Below are 19,734 nucleotides of genomic sequence, written 5' to 3' on the forward strand. Positions count from 1 at the left end.
ATGAAGTGTCCCTTACTGGTTAAATCCTAATATGTTATCAATGGTATTACATTAAATATATAAAATTTTACAAAAAAGTAAACAATTTTTTGTCCTTAACAATGTAACATTTATGTTAAGTAAACACGCTGATCAGCCCAGAGGCTGCAATGACTCCATTTTAGGGGAATCTGCAATTCAAAATGTAAACTAATAATAGCAATTAGTATTCTTTAGTGTAAGGAGTTTTACAAGCAATATTAATATTTAAAAAATGTAGAAATTATATTATTTCCATTTGTTATTGCTCATTGTCAAACCTTTGCTCATTTTTTTTTTTTTTTTTTTTGTGGATGTTTCAGATTTGCTGACCAGGTAGAAACTGCAGAAGCCTGGACACAAACAGGTCTTCCCAGAGGAAGTATTGTTTAAAACAAAAAAACCATCTGATTTGGTCTCAATCCTTTTTGGTTGTTTTTATTTGTTCTTTTTAAAAGTTGTTTGGTGACATTTGACTTTGATTTTGTGAATGTCATTATAAGTGATTGTGGACTTTTATTTCTGTAAGACATATTTATCTTTTAATGTTTTAAATCTTGAGGCTGACAGAGAAGTTTGAGGAAAAACTGTAAGAAATTTACATCACATCACTCTACATATATTTCAAATCTATTTTAATGCTTTTATTCATGAGTTTAGTTATGGCTCATTCAGATGACAATGACATTTATATAGCATATTTCAGTACATGTAAAATCAGTTTACTTAACACAGAAGATGAAAACATGGTAACACTTTATAATACGGCCCACATGTAAGGCGTAATTCCCCTGTAATTAAATGGAATATCAATGTATTTTATCTAGATTTACAATTAAAATTGTAATTGTATTTACCTACAAATATTTAAAGGTAGGGATCTCTAAAATGTTTAGTACTCAAATCTAATGAATCCTAAAATTTATCTTGTAAACATTGATTGGTCAGTTAGGGTAAGTAACTCCATCTCATGCAGCTACAGGACTAGTTTTATCCCTCTGCATTGTGTCTAACTTTTTCCTCAAATAAATGTTTAATTTTTCATCTCAACCTTTCACACACAAACACGTGTGTTTTTGACAGGTTTTCATACATTACAGCCACAGCAGAGGGTGTTTTTCTTGAAAACAATATCAAACAATAGATTACATGGATTTGTGTATGAAAAACACAAGTAGTCATAGATTTATTTGTAAAAGTTAAAGTTTCTGTTTTTTTTCAAGGATGCATTCACACTTCTTGTCATGCTCTTTAATTGTTGCTTTCTTGTTCCCTACAACCTATTACCTGTCATGTTTATTCTTCACAAAAAATATGATTATATAAACATTATTTTGGTAGTAGTATCAGTGGACTCTGTTGTGATATGTTGACAATGTGTGCAGCTGACAGAATTTGAGTTTGTCTAAGGTGCACCTCTGTCACACCTAACAGCCATTGTTGTTGTTGCAGGTCTGTCTAAGTATTCTATGCCATTTGAGTCCCCACAAAAGAACTGAGTATATTTTGTATAAAATATATTATCACATTATTTCTAAAAGCTTTTCTTACAATGTTAATCGCAATTTACCTTGGATCTTAATTAGACTTTGTTTTGTTCTTTTTTAGCACAAATATCCTAAAATGCCATCATTTTTGATTAAGTTTAGTTGTTAATATAATTTATAAAAATGAAAAACATTTGACCTTCTCCATTACAGTTGTACATCCTTACTCATAATATTATAGCCAGATGTTATTTGAATTCTATTAATACATTTTCAATACTTAAAGTCTTTGAAATAAGTCCCTGAATTGTCTGTAATCCCCATTATGGAAATCCTTATGAATAGTTATGAAAGGGCATTGTTTTGTTGTTGTTGTTATTTTTCTTTGTTTTCTTTTCTTTTGTTTTTGGACAGCTCTATCTCAGGGCTAACACAGAGAGGCAGACAATTATACTCACTCACATTCACACAATGGGCAACTTATAATTTCTAAGTCTAATATCAGTCTGCAATTGAGTCAAGTTGACAATTGGATGCAATCTGTGTTTGACAATCCAGGAACTGTGATAAATCATCAGATCACATATCTGCTGCTCGTTACGCAGAGAGGTGTAGTGTGGAAAACAGCGGACGTCACTCTGACTTGACTGAGCAGAAAACAACATTAGTTTATTGTCTAATCTTTCACACAAGCAGCAACTTCCAAAATGGCAACCCATCCATATATACAGTATATACTCTCAGACCACGCCGTCTCAATTCAAACTTGACCTATTGCATTATCCTTCCAGTGAGGGAAACGAAAAACACAGAAGATTAATTTTCACAAATAATCCTAACCTAACACAATTGTCAATAATGGAAGCAGATGTGTCATATATGCACATACACAATTTATAAATCATTTGACACTTCTCTAATTACATTTCTTCAAATGGTTGACCAACCAAACTCCTACTCTTTCCAGCTCACACCCTATAAAAGAGCTACATTTAAAGAGGGCTTCCTCTTTCCCAGCAAGACAAGATGGTTGCCACAGAGGATTGACTTAAACCAAACATTTTGCTTATATGTTGGTGCACAGACAGTAGCGGTTTTTAATATGGGCGACATGGGTGGTTGCCCAGGGCGGCATCACAGGCATCAGCAAAAAAAGTTGCTCGTACTCATGCTGCCCCAACATCATGCCAGCACATTTTGGGGATGGCATGGGCACCGATCGGTGTTCTTACGGCCATTTGCTGGGAGTAAGGGCGCCCTCCGTTTGCGAGGTGCGCCTGCTGCTTGCTGCACAGGGAGGAGAGGGCGGGGCGGCGGGGGATTCTTTGGCTGGCTGGAGCAGCATCTAATAACCAGCTCGCAAAATAAAACAAAATAAAAACAAACCAACAAACACGAAAACACCAGACATCATGACACAGACTTATAATTTGCACCGATGTTTTTTTGAAATTCTATGCGAAAAGTGAGCGCGAGAGCCCTCGGTGCGCCTGCTCGCTGCTGTGCTGAAGTCAAAGTAAACTTTATTGTCATCTCCGCTATATACAGTACAGTATATAGAGAGACGAGACGACAAGGCTCCAGTTACAGCAGTCCAAAAAAACAAACAATAACTATAAGAAGAGTAAGAAAATAAATATACACTTTAGGGGTAAAGGAAACAATAACAATTTAAAGTTTATAGTTTAAAGTTTGATAATTTAAAGTCTCACACACAACCTGTCGAAAGGGGAGGAGAGCCCTGCTGCTTCCAAATAGAGCACATTTCATTCATAATGTTGTAAATCCAAGCCCATTATGTATTCATGATTTGAATCATGGGTTGTGTGAAATCCCAGAAATAAACCCTAGACAAAGCGAATCTGTGAACTAAGGTGTAGGTCTGTTAGGTTATGTTCTGGTGGTCCTCGGGTTGGGGGATGGGTGTTCATACTGGAGTGCAAAATTAAAACCAATGGAAGATGGGCACGCGATCTCGTGACCGAAAGAACGAGATCGCGGGTACAAGCGGCAGAAATGAGCTTCCTCCGAAGGGTGGCTGGCCTCTCCCTTAGAGATAGGGTGAGAAGTTCGGCCATCCGGGAGGGGCTCAGAGTAGAGCCGCTGCTCCTCCACATCGAAAGGAGCCAGTTGAGGTGGTTCGGGCATCTGACAAGGATGCCCCTGGGCGCCTCTGGGTGAGGTGTTCGGGCATGTCCCACCGGGAGGAGGCCCAGGGCAGACCCAGGACGCGCTGGAGAGATTATATCTCTCGGCTGGCCTGGGAACGCCTTGGTGTTCCCCCGGATGAGCTGGAGGAGGTGGCTGGGGAGAGGGAGGTCTGGGCTTCTCTGCTTAGGCTGCTGCCCCCGCGACCCGACTTCGGATAAAGCGGATGAGGATGGATGGATGGAAGATGGACAAAAATAGTTCAAAGTCATCAGGTGCTCAGTTTAGAAAAAAGAGAAAAGAAGAGGAGGAGAAACGAGCAAAAGATACAGGTAATCAGATGTGTCATCGGGAGTGTTCGCCCAGGGTGCCAAACAGGCTAGGACCGCCACTGCTTGAGGCTGTTGTTTGCAATTTGGTGATCTTTAAATAACACTGAAATGAAATGCATAGTAATAATAAAGATTTTTTTTAAATGTCTTAATCACCCAACATTGTTTCACGCCTTTATTATCAGTACAATGTGGCAGCATATAATAAAACCTATGGTGATATTTTTAATCTAAGAACCTTAATGTAGTTTGGCAACTTAATAATGTTAGTGGCTCCATAATATAGTTATTTTTCTGTTTGCCTAAGAAGTGAAAGATGCCTGATTTGATTCTGGTTAGCAGCACAAATTCTTAACATATGAAGCTGTCTGTTGTGATGAGCTCTTGTGAAAAAGGGAACAGCTGAAAGAATTTTTTCTCCCTTTTTTAATGTTTTTTTCCAGTGTACTTTAAGTATAGATGAAACTGCGTTTTTAAACTATAATATTTGTAAACTTTAATCCCTTTGATTGATTTTAAACAAACAAACAAACAAAAAAACCTCACTTCCTCTGAGGCAGGTTACCCGTCTGCCACCCACTCCCATCTGCGCTGCACAAACTCCTCCTCTTCCCGCCTTTCTCGGTTCTCCGTTCAGCATTTCCCTGCACCCGCTTTATTCATGTTGGATTTACCTTTCTATTATATGTATATGTACATTTCTATTATATTGCAGTTGGAATAGTGCAGTCTGAGCCACACAGTTCCAGTTTGATTTTAACCGTATCCATTTGTGGGCTTTGCTTTTTGCTCGATTTTTATTTTTTCCGCCTGTTTCCTGTTTGTGTCTCACTGCTTTCTTCACCAGCCTTTTCCAGCATTACTTCTAACAAAAGGTGAGCAGTTTAAACTTCTAATCTGAATTTAATCTCAGCGTTTCTGATTATGAGAGTGCGACGATGGCGCACTTGGACAGTTCTTTTAAACTTGACCAACAAACAAAGTCTCCACTGTAATTAAATCTAGCTTTTACCAATTACGCCAAATTGCCAAGGCCAAGCCTTATATACCCAGTAAGGACCTCGAGAAACTTATCCATGCCTTTATTGCCTCTAGATTAGACTACTGTAACTCCCTCTATTTTGGCCGCCAATCTACCCTTCTCCGCAGACTTCAGCTTGTTCAAAATGCGGCGGCACGCCTCTTAACTGGAACTGGCAGGTTTGATTCTATCACCCCTATCCTCGCTGACCTCCATTGGCTTCCCATCAAATACCGTATTGATTTTAAATGACTATTGGTTACCTTTAAAATTATAAATAACATTGCTCCCAGCTATCTTGTTGAACTTCGCAGCGTGTACACTCCTAGTAGAGCACTGAGATCAATGGGCCAGTTGCTCTTAGTGCAACCTAGGGCACGGCTGAAGAACAGAGCTTACTAGAGTGTAAATAGGAAGAGGTTTTATCTTAAAATGGCATAGGAGGTTGGCTAAATGGCTAGTGCCACCAAGGCAAAGACTAGTGAGCTCCCTGGAAGCTTGCCTCAGGTATGCTTTTATCCACACCTGACTAGGTGTGGCCAATTAGCACCAGCTGAAAACATTGAGGGGATCGTGCTTTTGCCATAGTTGCACCCAAACTCTGAAATAACCTTCCTATTGCTATTCGTGAGTCTGAATCAGTTCAATATTTTAAATCGCGGTTGAAAACCTTTTTATTCAATTTAGCCTTCCCTAGTTAGTATTTGTATCCTGCAAATGTTCTTTTATGTAGTTTTAATGATTTTATTTTATTTTCTTGCTGAATAATCTCCTAGTCGAGTTGTGTTTGTATTTTCTTTTACATATTTTCACTGCGCTGCGGCTAATTAGTGCTCTCCACCTGTTGGTGTATTTATTCCCTGTTAATGTTTCCTTTCTTTAAATTATTGTATTACTGTAAAGCACTTTGGTGTACCGCTAGTTTTAAATGTGATATACAAATAAAGTTCTGTTGTATTCTGTATGCATTAAAGGATTAAAGTTGATCACAATGTCTAATCTGTAAAGCAGTACTGTCTGGTTAAATATTGCATTTTATATTTCAGTTTCATTTCTTGGTCATGGATGATTTCGTAAGAAACACACTGTTTAAATGGGGCCTAGCTGAGTGGGTGGAGAAATTTAAAGGTAAAGTATTGATCTGATTGACAGATATTGATTATGATTTGATCTGTTAACTGTAAAACAGCTCATAGAACTGTGCGGATTGCTTTTTCACTCTTTAGCGAGAATTTCTGAAGCAAGTTGAGAATAATCTTTATCTCTTCAATTTTACTTTTAATTACAGATGAAGAAATCAATGCGCAAAGTCTGTATTATCTAGATGATCGAGAAATTGATAATTTGATCACAAAAGCTGGGCCAAGAGTGATATTCAAGAATAACCTCAAGCGGTTAAAGGTAATTGATTTCTTTGACAATCATTGTTATTTTAGTGTACAGAGGTGAATTTTTTTTTAGAATTATCTTGATATTAAAAAGTACTGGCAGTAATAATATGTAGCATAATTTTTTTTAATTCTTCACTAATATGGATTTACAATGTATTGATGGTGCTAGAAAGAAATAAACACAAATCAAGAAATAGTCACTTCTTTTCAATTAAGTTACAAACTATTTTGTTTCCTTGAGATTTAGTATCTATATGAGAAATACAATTTTTAATACATGTTTAAGTGCTCAGTATTTTATTTGGCTTTGCACTTTTTATCTGTAGGGTAAACAGGAGCATGCAGAAGCAGCTGATGTGGTTCAGGTAAGGATTATACTGAACTTCAGACATATGACCCAACTGCCTGAGACAAAGTAAAGCTCCATTCTTTTGCCTATAAGGTTACATACCGATTGAATATTAATTTTAGTGACCTTCGATTGACATAACCGGATGTCATTATTGCCGACGTAAATTACAATTTTACTGAATTTATGTTTACCCTTAGCCAGCAGTTTTAAATTTCCTTCAGTGTTGCCTGTTCAGGCCGTCTTAACTGATGTCTCTAGCTGTACATGTCTCAGAACAGAATCACCAATTACCAGAGTTTGATCCCCTGCGGGTGTGTCGCCAAGTAGGGAAAAACAGTTAGACACATGAATGGGTTGGTGGTGTACCAGGGGCTTCCTCCTCATTGTCACCCAGTCATCTTGTTTCCCCGACTGCTCGGGACAATCTGCCAGAGGAAGCTAATGGGGCCTACACTACCTTCGGCTGTGCCGGCTAAAGGGGCCTGGCTAGCTACAGGATGTTTAAGGGTGTGAAGTCGAGTCTCCAATTCTGTGTTCCTGAGTGAATGGTTGAAGATTACACCTTGAAATACGTTATAAGTTTTTAATTAAATTGGCTACCCAGATAAGCTACACAAAACCACCACTGTGTGTTGGAACAAGGAGTCATACTCTAATGCAGAGAGCGAACACCAAGTGACCCACTGGTGACAGTGTTTCACTGGCAGTAATTATATTTAATTGTATTAATTCTTAACTAATGTAGGTTTTAATTGTTTTGATTGTGATAGGAAGAACAAAGCTCAAATCAGGGACCAACTGTTTTTTTTCAAGTAAGTTAAAAACATTTTTTTTTTCCCTTCAGATTTAATGTCCATATGACAAATACATGTTTAAGAGCTTAATATTAAACACTGCTTTGCACTTTTATCAGCAGTGTGAACAGGAGCATGAAGAAGCAGCTGATGTGGTTCAGGTAAGGGTTATACTGAACTTCAGACATTTGGGCCAACTGCCTGAGACAAAGTAAAGCTCCATTCTCTGGTCTATAGAGACTGACCACTCTCTACAGAAACCAATAAATTACTGAATCTAAAAACTTAATTCATAGGGGGTTGGGGAATATACATTTTGCCCTAGCTAGGGGGTTTGCCAACCGTCTCTATACCTCTTTGTGACTGGGACTTAATTATGCGAAAGAATTGTCTCATAGTATCACCAATGTTTACTAAGAAGAAGGTTATTATAATTTATTTTTCATCAGTCTGCTGGCTAATAAAAAAAATAACTGCATTTACGTTTGTTGATTGTAAAACCTGTATGTTAGTGTCCTTTAAATGTTGTTAACGAACAATGCCAATGCAAATAGTGATCTGTATAGCTGATATTCATCCTCAGGTTTTGCCATCCACAAGTTCCAAAGGTAAGATATATACTATCTATTACATCTGATATTCATCTTTCAAAGCAGAAATATTTTTATTTTGACTTAATGATTCCATTGAGCTCAAGTTTGGATATCGAGAGAGACCCAGCCAACAAACGGATATTTTTTTGTGGATTAGGAAAGCGAAAGTCGGATCTTCAGGCTGAGTCCCTCAAATGTTCCCCAGCAGCTAAAAGACGTTGTGACTCAGGTATTTTTATTTGTTTCTAAACAACATATTCAATGAAATTTTTCTTGTATAGCAAGAAAAAACTTTATCATCAGGTTGCTGGTATCTGAGGTATCATATTAAATTTTTCTTATTTCAAATCAAACATTGAACAATCAACTTGTGCCATAAGTACTTGGTAAGTGGTCCATAAAAACCTGATACATTACCCTTTTTGGATATCAGTCTATCACATTGTGTGTTATAATGGTTCATAATTCCTGCTAAACACTTCTTTACTTTCACTTTGACAGACACCAAAATATTGTCTGAAGTGAAAAGCATAATGAAACAAATCAAGGACGATATAAACGACAAAGAAGAACTTGGTGCTTTTATAAAGTGGGTATATAAACATTTAAGTAAGACCTTTTACTTAAGGTATAATGAAGCTTTATTTATATGAGATCCAGATCTCTTTTGTAAGACCATTCTGGTGAACGAAAATCATGCACACAAGGTGTTCACAAAGAGATGGCTTTCTAATTTTGCGATACATTTCATTGTTGAATAAATTAACTCACATTTAAACTCTTGTTCAATAGGAATAAAATCAGTGATTTAGAGATTGACAAGAGAGAGCTTGTTGGTGTCTTTGGAAGAAGTGGGGCTGGAAAGAGCTCGTTAATCAATGCCATCATTGATGAGAAGAATCTTTTGCCCACTGGAAGTATCAGCGCATGCACCTCAGTCATGATTAAAGTGGAGGCTAACACACGTAGCTTAAAGTATGAAGCGGAAATTGAGTTCATTAAAAAAGAGGTACAATCAAATTTATTTTTTACAGTATATGTATATATAAGTATGTATATAATACATAATTATAATAATTATAATTTCTAGTTAGTCTGCATGACATTTAAAAAAAAAACAAAGATTTTTTTTGTTTTTGTCTTGTTTTAGGAGTGGCATGATGAATTATGGTCACTGAAAACTTACAAGAAAGGTGATGATGACTATCGGGACATGGTTAAAAAGCTGTCAGCCCTGTATGGAGAAGAATGGAGAGACAAATCCCCTAAAAACCTTATAGAACCAAAGTATTTCAAAAATATTCCAGAATTTCTAGCGTCCAAGCGGAAATCTTTGAGTTGTGACACAGTAAGGTCTATTCTATTACTTAGAATGTTTCTTGTTTTACTGAGTGAAATTTGTTTGCAAAGTCTGAAATTGATATAATTTATAGACAGCCTACTCTATGCAAATTGGGCTTTAACTGTTATTAAGAAATGAAGAAAAAAAAAATAGAAGCAGAGTAGAATATAATGCATCTTTGATAAGTGCTACAGACCAAAATCACAAAACAAATCTGTTCTTGCCTTATCAAACCTCAGTGCTGCTTTTGACCGGTTTGAAAACTAGATGTGATCAAAGGACCAAAGGCACAAAAGTTTGGAAGGCACGTGAATGTTTATTTGCACTGTTTTCCAGCTGCTCAGCACACTGAGCTCCCTTGTCAGGTCCTGCCATCCTACTTAAATAGGGGAGACTGATTCTTATATAGATCTTTTTTACTTTATCTGAGCACTCAGAGAGTGGAAAAACAAAAACCTCATTGAAGAAAAGCATTTCAGACATATTCCAGAATTTTTAAACTCCATGAAGAAATCTTTGGAATGTGACACAGTGAGCTCAGAAACTCTAAATAAAGCATTCTTTGAGAAAGTATTTATGTTTTCAGTTTGCAAAGACTGACATAATTTACTGTGGGCCTACTCTATAGAAATTGGGCTAATTTAACTGCAAGTTTAGTGGATTTGTAACTGAGAACATTTTTATTTATCACACCTCCAAATCCATAAAATGACAACCAAACGTACCAGGGCAGGTTCTAATTCTTTTTTGTTTTTAGTTTTTTAACAGAATGAGTGATAGTCGCTGTGCAACTCAGCAAGTTCATCAAGGAATAGCTTTAAAAAAGGAGAAAAAAAACACAAATTTGAGTTGCACTGAAATGGATTTAGAGGATTTGAAACAAACAAAAAAATCATGTTATGGATAGATGGTATGAGAAAAGCTTTCATAAAGTTTTTCATCCTAAAGATGTCAGTAGTAGCTCCTGAGGTCAAGAGTGTACATATGGTTGTACGTACTTACATTAGCCTGTGCTGTATTTGGGGTTTTCTGCTCCTAATTTACTGATGTAATTGTAAGTTTTAGCAAGATTGTAAAGATAGATAGAACTTTATTAATTCCTTGGGTTGGTTCCTCCGGGAAATTCAGTTAGGTATAGGTACGCATTCAGGTATAGTATCACTAAAAGCTACAATACTCACTACACGTTATCATTGCTCTTCAGTCATATTTTACGTTGCACTACTTCTTTAATCCAATTTGTAAGACACGTTCAGTGATTGTACAGGTTACGTGTTTTGCATTATCATATTTATTTCATTTATTGCAGGCTCAAGAGCTATCTCAAAAACTTCGTATATACACAAAGGGTGGACCAAAGCAGGAAGATGGATATACAGCACCGCAGTGGTTTTGGCCACTAGTGAAAAGTGTGACTGTCAGGGTGCCACACAATGAGCTCCTCCAGCATGTCACACTTGTGGACCTTCCTGGAAATGGTGATCGTAACAAGAGCAGGAATGAAATGTGGAAACAGGTATCTTGATGCATTCTCAATCATCCAGGAAAGTAAATCTCCAAAAGTTGATTCTGTTCATCTGGACGTAGCGTTTTGTGGGAGAAACGTTTCGTCACTCATCCAAGTCACTTCTTCAGTCTCAGCTGACTGCAGGTTTCCCCAAATCTTATAAACAGTACATTTGCATCAGTGTTCTTTGATCAGTGGGTTTTGGTCAGTGATTGTTGATCAATGGTCATGGGAATTTGCATAATTATGATTAAGGAACTGACCTCATAGCCCATTGTTCCTTCAGTGGGCTGGTTTCAGTCATTATGCAAATGTACTGTTTATAAGATTTGGGGAAACCTGCAGTCAGCTGAGACTGAAGAAGTCACTTGGATGAGTGACGAAACGTTTCTTCCACAAAACGCTACGTCCAGATGAACAGAATCAACTTTTGGAGGTGGAAACAGGTAATTTATTCACATCCACTGCATCTTGTTTTGTCCTGTGTTGTCTGAACATTGTTTTGTGTAATTATTTAAAATTGACATTCTATGATTCTCCTTTCAGATTGTTGTAGATTGTTCTACTGTGTGGATTGTGGCTGAAATTACTCGAGCAGCATCAGAAGTTGAAGCCTGGGAGATCCTAAAAAGTGCACATGGCCTCATTGGAAATGGTGGTCAATGTCAGCAAATCCACTTTATCTGCACCAAGTCTGATCCTGCAGATGATCGGTAAGTGAATTACCAAACCACACAGTGCTGGATGTGTTGGCAAAAGTACTCAATAACTGATATCAAAAATCATATTAAAGACACATACTATTATCAAGACTTAGATAGTACCAGTTTACTAGAGAATGCATTTCTTGAAGAAAATTCAGTGTGAACGCTGACAGCTGAATGGTTTGAGTTGAATTTTTATAATTACTTAGTCTTGTACACCAGTGTGTACACTGAATACACCAACTCATTCACATGAGAGCAGAAGTTCACACAGAAGAAGTAGTTTCAGAGTTTGAAAGTAGCTGAGCAGAATAAGCTGATTAATGACAAAAGAAAATTTAGACTTTGAAACTTTTTCTGTGTGAACTTCAGCTTTCAGCAATTCTGCACTTTGACTTTCAGATGAATGATTCAGTGTATTTCAGCTCAATGGATATTTTTCCAACCAAAGATTCAGAAGTTATGACATTTCATCTCAAACAATTCAGCTATCAGCATTCACACTTGAGTTTTCTTTAGGAAATGTGTTCTGTAGTTATTCCTTTGTTGTTATTTCAAGGGCAGGGATTTTTAAAATATTTTGAAAAGACTTAAGGTGTTCCAATTGCATGTTAAAGAATAAATTGTTCCATGGATGTTAATGTCAGCGGCCATTTTGTTTATTTGTATTTTCATTGGATCGTTGTAAAGCAGCAGCCATTTTGCTTATTATTATTCTGTCTTTAGCCGCTAACTAGTCTCACACTGTTTGTCGCTTGTCCGTGAGCTGCGTGCTTCCATTCAGATTTTTAAAATTTTATACACTTTCTGCAATATTCCACTTTTCTGTTGATAGGGTCACATTGACTTTGAATCACTTTCCTTCTTTTAGGCCATATTTCTCCCACACCGTTTGACTTAGACACTACTGTTACACCAAATTGACCAGAACAACTGTGTCTGCAAAACTAAGATATTTATTTCACTTCATTTCTACAGTTTTTCTCTCTCTCAAATCCCTCCCCATTCATGTGTATTGGAGAGTTAGCATGAGGCTAGTGTGAGACACACAAATCCTCGGGTGAATTTTTTTTCTTTAACATGTAGATACATGCTCAATCATCCAAGTAAGTTAATCCCCAAAAGTTGATTCTGTTCAACTGGACATAGTGGGAGAAATGTTTCGTCGTGACGAAAGCTTACTGCAGGTTTCCCCAGCCTTATAAACAGTACCCGGAAATTCACTCCCTGTTTAATTTCACCAACCACTTTTGGAGCAAAGTTTTTACAGAACATTTTTTAACTCGCACTTGTGACCTTAAATTTAAGCTCTATACAAACAAAAATCCACACATGTGTAGAACAACTTCTTGGGATCCCCACAGTTTTTAAAGCACATCGATATCACGTTCACTTCCCAATTTATAAGCCATAAGGCAACAATTCACTCTATTACAGCATCCCTCATTTGAATATAATTTGTGTACTGGTTTGTCTGTGTCTCACCATAGTCTGGGCCCCACCTATGAGGTAATACTCACCACAAGGCTCATCTACAGTTTGTTAGCTTGTCATGTGTCTCACTGAGAGGTTTAGTGGGTAAACTGCTACTCTTTCTGTGGGGGGCCATTGCGTATTGGCTGTAATGCATTCAGTGTGAATGCAGCAACAGCCAATGAAATAAAAAACAGAACCGTCAGAGAACAGGTTCGAGGCCTGGTAGGGACAAAGCTTGTGTTACATTATCAAAGGATAAACACCAGTTTGTACTTAGATAATGTAGGTAACATTAATTTTTCACATTACTTTATGATTTTATTTGATTGTCTTGTTTATTTGTAAATTATATTATATAGTGTTACCACCCTTGGGGCTGTGTTTCTGCATTAATTACCTATACTTTCATGAAGTACATTTGAGATGATATCCTGCTCGCTAAACACTGTTCATAGTGTTGAACTCTGCTTGTTAACCCCTAACTATGGTTGAACTTAGCTTGAGTAGATTTTTGTGGTGTTACTGCTCGTGAGGTTAGCCTTAGTTAGCTTTAGGTTTTAGGTTTAGTTAATTTTGTGCTGGTTATATTATATTCCTTTCGACCTCCACGCATCTGATTCCATTGCACTGTTCAAATCATGACTAAAAACCCACTTATTCAATCTTGCCTTTCCCTCTAGTTAATATTTCTTTTATGATTTTATATGATGCACTTTTATGCTCATTTAAATTCTTGTTTGCTCTGTACCTGTTGCTTTCCTATGTATCAGTGACAGCTACCTGCTTGCATACTTAGTACTTGCTTTGGTCCTATTTCTATTATCCTCCTCCTATTCTCTATCTTACTTGTTAAGCACCTTGGCATACCCTTGGTTTTTAAGTGTGCTTTATAAAGTTTATTATTATTATTATTATTATTATTGTATGCCCAGTGGTCTGCAATACGCGGCCCTGCCGGTTTTCTGTTTGAATTTTGCAATAAAACCTTTATTTCACTCCCTGTCCCCTAGCAGAGGAGGTTGTAACAAAACCATGATAATCCTGTGTTGTTTATTAGGTGTATGCAAAGACAGTGTTTTGCACCAGGAAGCATCTCTGTATAGACAGTATAATTTAGAAGGGCAGTAAAGAAAGTCTGCATGCAAGTATGGGCAAGATGCTGACCCCTGATTTGCTTTTGATTGATTCATTGATAATATGTCAAGAGATATATTCTAAATGACACTTCTTCAGCTGAGGGTCAGAGAGTGGAGACACACACACGCTGCAGATTTTACTTGCAAGGGCGGTCACAGAGCGCTCACATGAGAGTGGGGGTCCTGTGATCAGCGCTCTGTTCTTGCACTTGTCTTTATTTATACACGAGAAAAGTAATACAATAATGAATACATTTGTTCAGTGGAATGTTGGTACGTGAGCATGTGCGTATGTGATTGTGTGTGTGTGGTGGAATGTGGGAAGCAGCTCTTTTTCCTGGTAAGAGGTCAGAACTGCTTGTTGAGCTTCTTACTATCGCTGTGGGAAGATTCAGATAAAAAGATCAGAACAAGTTTTATAAAGAACAATCAGTTCTAAGTAATAAAAAGGTCATCATGCAGTATTCTATCACATGTAAATTTATATCATTAAAAGCTTATACTGACTACTAAGTACAATTTTCCATTGACATAATACTTTATTCATCCCGAGGGAAATTGGGTTGCTGCCAGCCTTGCCAGCGCCATCTTACCCTTCCGACCATACATACATTACGTCACATGGGGAAGACAGGTCAGAGAGGTATAACAATGGAAGGGGTTAGGGCAGGGGTCTGCAACCTTTAACACCGAAAGAGCCATTTGGACCCGGTTTCCACGCAAAAGAAAACACTGGGAGCCGCAAATACTTTTTGACATCTAAAATGAAGATAACACTGTATATATATTTTTTACCTTTGTGCTTTGTGTAAACAACTAAAGTAAGTAAGTAAAGTTTATTTATTAAGCGCTTTTCACAGACAGGCAGTCACAAAGCGCTGTACACAAATATTAAAATAAACAATACAATCAATAGACATTATACACAATGTAAAAGATCAAATGTAAATAATGTAAAGAATATAAAATACGTAGATCAACAAAAGGCTTGTTTGAACAGAAAAGTTTTTAACTGCTTTTTAAAAGAATCCACAGAGAAACTACGGTGTGTTGCTTATGAAATCCATGAAGTGCTACAGAGAAAATTACGTTTTATTTATGCAATTAACACATTTTGAACTCATAAAGAAATATAACAAAAGGAAAGACACCCAGCTGAACTAAAATGATCCATGTAGCAAACAAAAACCATTGTGAGCCGCCACCCTCACAACAGTTTTTTTTTCCAATTAAAAATTGAAAAAAAAAAGCACTATGCCGCTAAAAAAAATAGATATTTGCAAAATTCTGCCTAAATATGTATTTTACCTGGTTAATGTGTGTGGCGGGGCGTGGTCTGCAGTGCTGCTGCATGGGAATCGGACGCACCTGAGCGGCACCCGCAATCACGCCTCACCGCCTTAGAGTCTGTGCTCTCTCTGCTGTTGTTGGTATATGTCGGGCTGTGAGCTGAAAAGCTACAGCCGGCTTTATGTGTACAGCAACCGTGTGTGAAAAGTGGTCAATAAAGAGATGCTGAAAAGCATGTCCATGTAAACATCGTCGGGTCTGCCGTGATATGTTTACAATGAGACTTCTGGTCCCGAACCTCGGCGCACAGCGTCTGCAAATCGGGGCTTTCATCTTTACGCAGGACTGTAAGCTGTCATCTGTGAGGCGTGAGCGGTGTTTGTTTTTAACATAGTTCACGGTGGAGAACAGCTGCCGACATAATGTGAATTCGAAGATCCATAATTGGCCTACCTGGGGTCGAAAGTCTCGATAAATGCACGGCGTTTCGGCGGGTATACCGGCTTCCGCAAGTGTGACGCTTATTGTGAGCGATGAAATAATAAAATATAATTGTATTTTTATATTTCAAAATCACAATAATCTTCCAATTTAGAACTACAAGTTAAAAAAGCACTAACATAAATAAAATACACTTCAGCTAAATACTTCTAATTTATTTTCCCAAACCACCCGGAGCCGCAGTATAAGGACAAAAGAGCCGCATGCCGACCCCTGGGTTAGGGGTTAGGGAGGAGAAAAAAGAACTCCCCCCAGACTGAGCTCCAACAGGGAGATCAGTTTGACACAGAAAAAAAAAACACCTCAGCACATACAGTAGCACATGAATCATCACATCTTACAACATAGAAGACATAAGCTTCCAAGGCGTTTGGAGGGGGTGGGGGGTGAATGTAGGTCTGTTTCAGTGTACATGTGTGTGTGTGTGTGTGTGTGTGTGTGTGTGTGTGTGTGTGTGTGTGTGTGTGTTCCGTGTTTAGCTGATCTTCTTCTCCAAGATCTTATCCATATTGCGTTCAATAAACACAGTCTGAGTACTCACAGCCCTGCCCATCGTCTATCATGTCAGCCAGCCTTGTGGGATTTTGAACAGCTGTAGCCGCTTCTTGTTCTTCAATAAGCCAGGTCCGAGCCAGCTCCAATCAGCCAGAATTCTGTTATCGTGGTTCCAAATTGATAGATGTCATTCAATGTCCTCCATCAAGAGTGTCGCCAGACACACGACGCAACCGACCATCTGATGTATTCATCTTAGTTTGAATGTTAGATATAAAACACTTGGATATAGAAAAAAGTGTTTGAATGAAATTTTTATTTAAAGACATGAAAACAGCAGGTCTGTGCTCTATTTCTGTCAGTGAGCGTTTCTAATGTTCGTAAGATATGAACACAACACTGTCAGAAACCCACCCAGCTTATTTACCATTACAACATGACAGCAACACACGAATAAATGAAACCTCCCGTTCATTCATCATTTAGCTCGTCACTTCAGCACAACTGACACAACTGTTTAACCAAATGATGGACGCCAGCTGTCATAAATCAGATAACCCTTCAAAACACAGCTGCATATTCGTTCTGTCGGTTTACTCTTATTTCAAATAACCTTTTTCTTACCTGTGGTTGATGATCACAGAGCTCTGAGATCTGATTTCTTCTCTGGAAGTGGAAAGTTTTAAAAGTGCCGTGACTCAGATTTGAAACAGCGCCGGAAAACCATAGTGGACAAAAGTATATTACATCTGTAGTGATTTAGCACTACCATACAAAACGAATGCGAAACAGTTTAGATCTGTTTATCTAAGGTTGTGGGTTCAAGTACAGCATGGGACATGTTTCTCATTTTCCACTTTCAGCATGTTTGACAAAAAGGTGCCACTTTTAATATATCCCGTGGTATACACATAGCTAAACACAACTTTCTAGAAAATCACAAAGCGTTGTCCTTTTATACTTCAGAACAGGGTCTCAAACTCCTGGCCCGGGGGCCACTTGCGGCCCATGTCACCCCCCCCCCCTCCTTGCAGCCTGTATATTGACGTGAAGAAATATATTGCAATTTGGCCCTTTAAGTTTGTTGTTGAATGCAATGTTAAAATAAGTTATTTAAAAATTATTTAATATGAAGGAATATAAGCAGAGAGTACAAACATTTTGAGGAATTGTGTTAGTTCAGTGATTCAGTTATTTGTAAATAAAACTATTTTCACTAGCAGTCAGAAATATTACTTTAACTACTGTGGTCTGCAGAATCTGTATAAGCATGTGGCCATTTACCATTGAATGAAACCATAAACAATAAAAAAAAGGGTCAGGAATAATAGAAAGCAAGATCCATCAGAAAATAAAAAGAAGGCAGAAAAGCGGGGCCTGAAGTGGTCAGTCCTTTAATTATGCTGATCTTATTGACACATCTTTTTGAAGTGGTAAAGGTATCTTGCACTCCACATGCAAATCCTTTGAAAGACAAACACTCAGCTATTTTCTTGATGTGTTGCTGTATGATTAAGCTATATGTTGAATCCAGTTTTCCTTTCTATCCATTTAAGAGTTCCAAAAAACAAGGAAGCCAAGGAAGAAGTGATGAACGAATTCCAGGAACTGAGTGTGAGTTTTAAAGATGTTCAAACAGTTTTCTGTAATGGCGAGGCAAAGCTTCATTAAAATTAAAACACATTATTTCAGGAGCAGTTCAGTGATAAAGGTTTCAAAGTGTTCACAGTGAGTGCTGATGAGTTCCTGAAAAGAAAACGTGTAAAAGAAGATGACAATGGTAGGTTGTAAGCATGTCAGAATATTTTGTGATTAAAAGAAAACAATCTTATTCAATGCATATCTTGTTTTATTTACCCTCTATGTAAACCAGGAAGAAGTTACTAGATTAAATTACTTTTATTTACAGAAATACCCAAACTTCAAGACTTCCTGCAAAATCTCAACGACTGCCACTCTGAGACAGTAAACTATGTGAATGGAGCTTATGGGATTCTGTCTTTGATTGAAGGTGCCAGGTGCAGCAAAGCGGTGAGATCAAGTTATCTATGTGGAACTATATATTAATGACAAATTTATAACTTCAAATGTTTCCATAACTCTGACACCTAACAAGATTTTAGTTATCAAGATTTCTTGACAGGAACTGACTGAAATACAACTCTCTATTTTCATTCATCATTTTGAAAATTTTTTATGTTATTACTGCTTTAATAGAAAATAAATATACTGTTTTAATTTCAGGGTGTTGGAAAAGCAGATGATGTATGTAAAGTTCTCGAGAAAAACATGAGAGAACAACTTGATCAAGTCAAAAGAGCAGTTGATGAAGCGATGAAGGATTTTGAACAATGTCTTACAGAAGGGGTTAAAAATTCCAAAACCTCTGAAGAAAAACTGAAATTTTTTTTGGACCGTGATGTATGTATCTGAATTATAATTATTATAATTAACATCATAGCAACAGATTTTGACCTTTATATGAGCATGTGTTTAGAAATGGTTTTCCAATTTGTTTCAGCAAGAGCCTAGTTTTTTCAAGACACTGGAGGCTGTGGTTTGGAAATACGGCATCCACCAAACAAAAAAAGGGGAACAAATTAATCTCAACACAGTATTAGCTTCATGCTTGACTGACAGCATTGATGAAGAATTCAGAAAGACCTTCCCGTGAGAATAAACAAATTTTAAACTGTACACTATACTTAAAATGATTAAAACAAACTTGTCAATACTGCCATCATGAAACATTTTTTTCAGAAATGATGTTAAAGGCGGATCTTTCAATGGAGTCATCAGTAGATTTTCACTTGACACAAAGTCACTGATTCAAAAATACCAAGATGTCAAACTGCAGCTGATATTTCTCCAGACAGAGGTACGACATGAAACAATCTAGTTTATCAGTCCATTATAGCAGAATTGACCTATTCACTCTTCAAATGCTAATTTGGTTTATTAACTCATCCATGTTTCATGTTTTTAAGGAGGATAAAATTAAGGCAAAACTCAACAAAATAATCCTAAAGGGGAAGAAAATCATCTACAACAGTCTAACAGAGACAATTGAGAAAAACATGAAAAAGTGTTATGAAGGTAAAAAGATTGTCAACTTGTCACTATATTAAATCACAATTGTACATTGTA

The 19,734-nt window shown here is 37.2% G+C and overlaps 2 protein-coding genes across 8 annotated transcripts in view; both read left to right on the forward strand.

Moving 5' to 3' along the window:
- Positions 1-1,637, forward strand: part of LOC116321423 (nuclear GTPase SLIP-GC-like) — a 59,585-nt gene extending 57,948 nt beyond the window's left edge. The window contains exon 21 of the mRNA XM_039611688.1: positions 342-1,637. Coding sequence (XP_039467622.1) covers positions 342-411 — 70 coding nt within the window. The 3' untranslated portion in view covers positions 412-1,637. The remainder of the gene's footprint in view (positions 1-341) is intronic.
- Positions 1,638-4,581: 2,944 nt separating this feature from the next.
- The window catches only part of LOC116313182 (nuclear GTPase SLIP-GC-like), a 29,134-nt gene continuing 13,981 nt past the window's right edge, over positions 4,582-19,734 (forward strand). For 3 of the 7 annotated variants that reach the window (XM_039611691.1, XM_039611692.1, XM_039611689.1), the window contains exons 1-21: positions 4,582-4,860; positions 6,053-6,134; positions 6,295-6,407; positions 6,724-6,762; positions 7,520-7,561; positions 7,663-7,704; positions 8,127-8,151; positions 8,294-8,365; positions 8,517-8,522; positions 8,638-8,725; positions 8,929-9,145; positions 9,287-9,484; positions 10,788-10,994; positions 11,532-11,698; positions 18,144-18,201; positions 18,280-18,367; positions 18,497-18,618; positions 18,832-19,008; positions 19,109-19,257; positions 19,348-19,465; positions 19,575-19,683. In XM_039611691.1, coding sequence (XP_039467625.1) covers positions 6,068-6,134; positions 6,295-6,407; positions 6,724-6,762; positions 7,520-7,561; positions 7,663-7,704; positions 8,127-8,151; positions 8,294-8,365; positions 8,517-8,522; positions 8,638-8,725; positions 8,929-9,145; positions 9,287-9,484; positions 10,788-10,994; positions 11,532-11,698; positions 18,144-18,201; positions 18,280-18,367; positions 18,497-18,618; positions 18,832-19,008; positions 19,109-19,257; positions 19,348-19,465; positions 19,575-19,683 — 2,104 coding nt within the window. In that variant the 5' untranslated portion in view covers positions 4,582-4,860; positions 6,053-6,067. The remainder of the gene's footprint in view (positions 4,861-6,052; positions 6,135-6,294; positions 6,408-6,723; positions 6,763-7,519; positions 7,562-7,662; positions 7,705-8,126; positions 8,152-8,293; positions 8,366-8,516; positions 8,523-8,637; positions 8,726-8,928; positions 9,146-9,286; positions 9,485-10,787; positions 10,995-11,531; positions 11,699-18,143; positions 18,202-18,279; positions 18,368-18,496; positions 18,619-18,831; positions 19,009-19,108; positions 19,258-19,347; positions 19,466-19,574; positions 19,684-19,734) is intronic. The other 4 variants (XM_039611690.1, XM_031730793.2, XM_039611693.1 and 1 more) reach the window with 4 other exon arrangements.

Source organism: Oreochromis aureus, linkage group 4 (assembly GCF_013358895.1).
Source record: "Oreochromis aureus strain Israel breed Guangdong linkage group 4, ZZ_aureus, whole genome shotgun sequence".
NCBI lineage: Eukaryota > Metazoa > Chordata > Actinopteri > Cichliformes > Cichlidae > Oreochromis > Oreochromis aureus.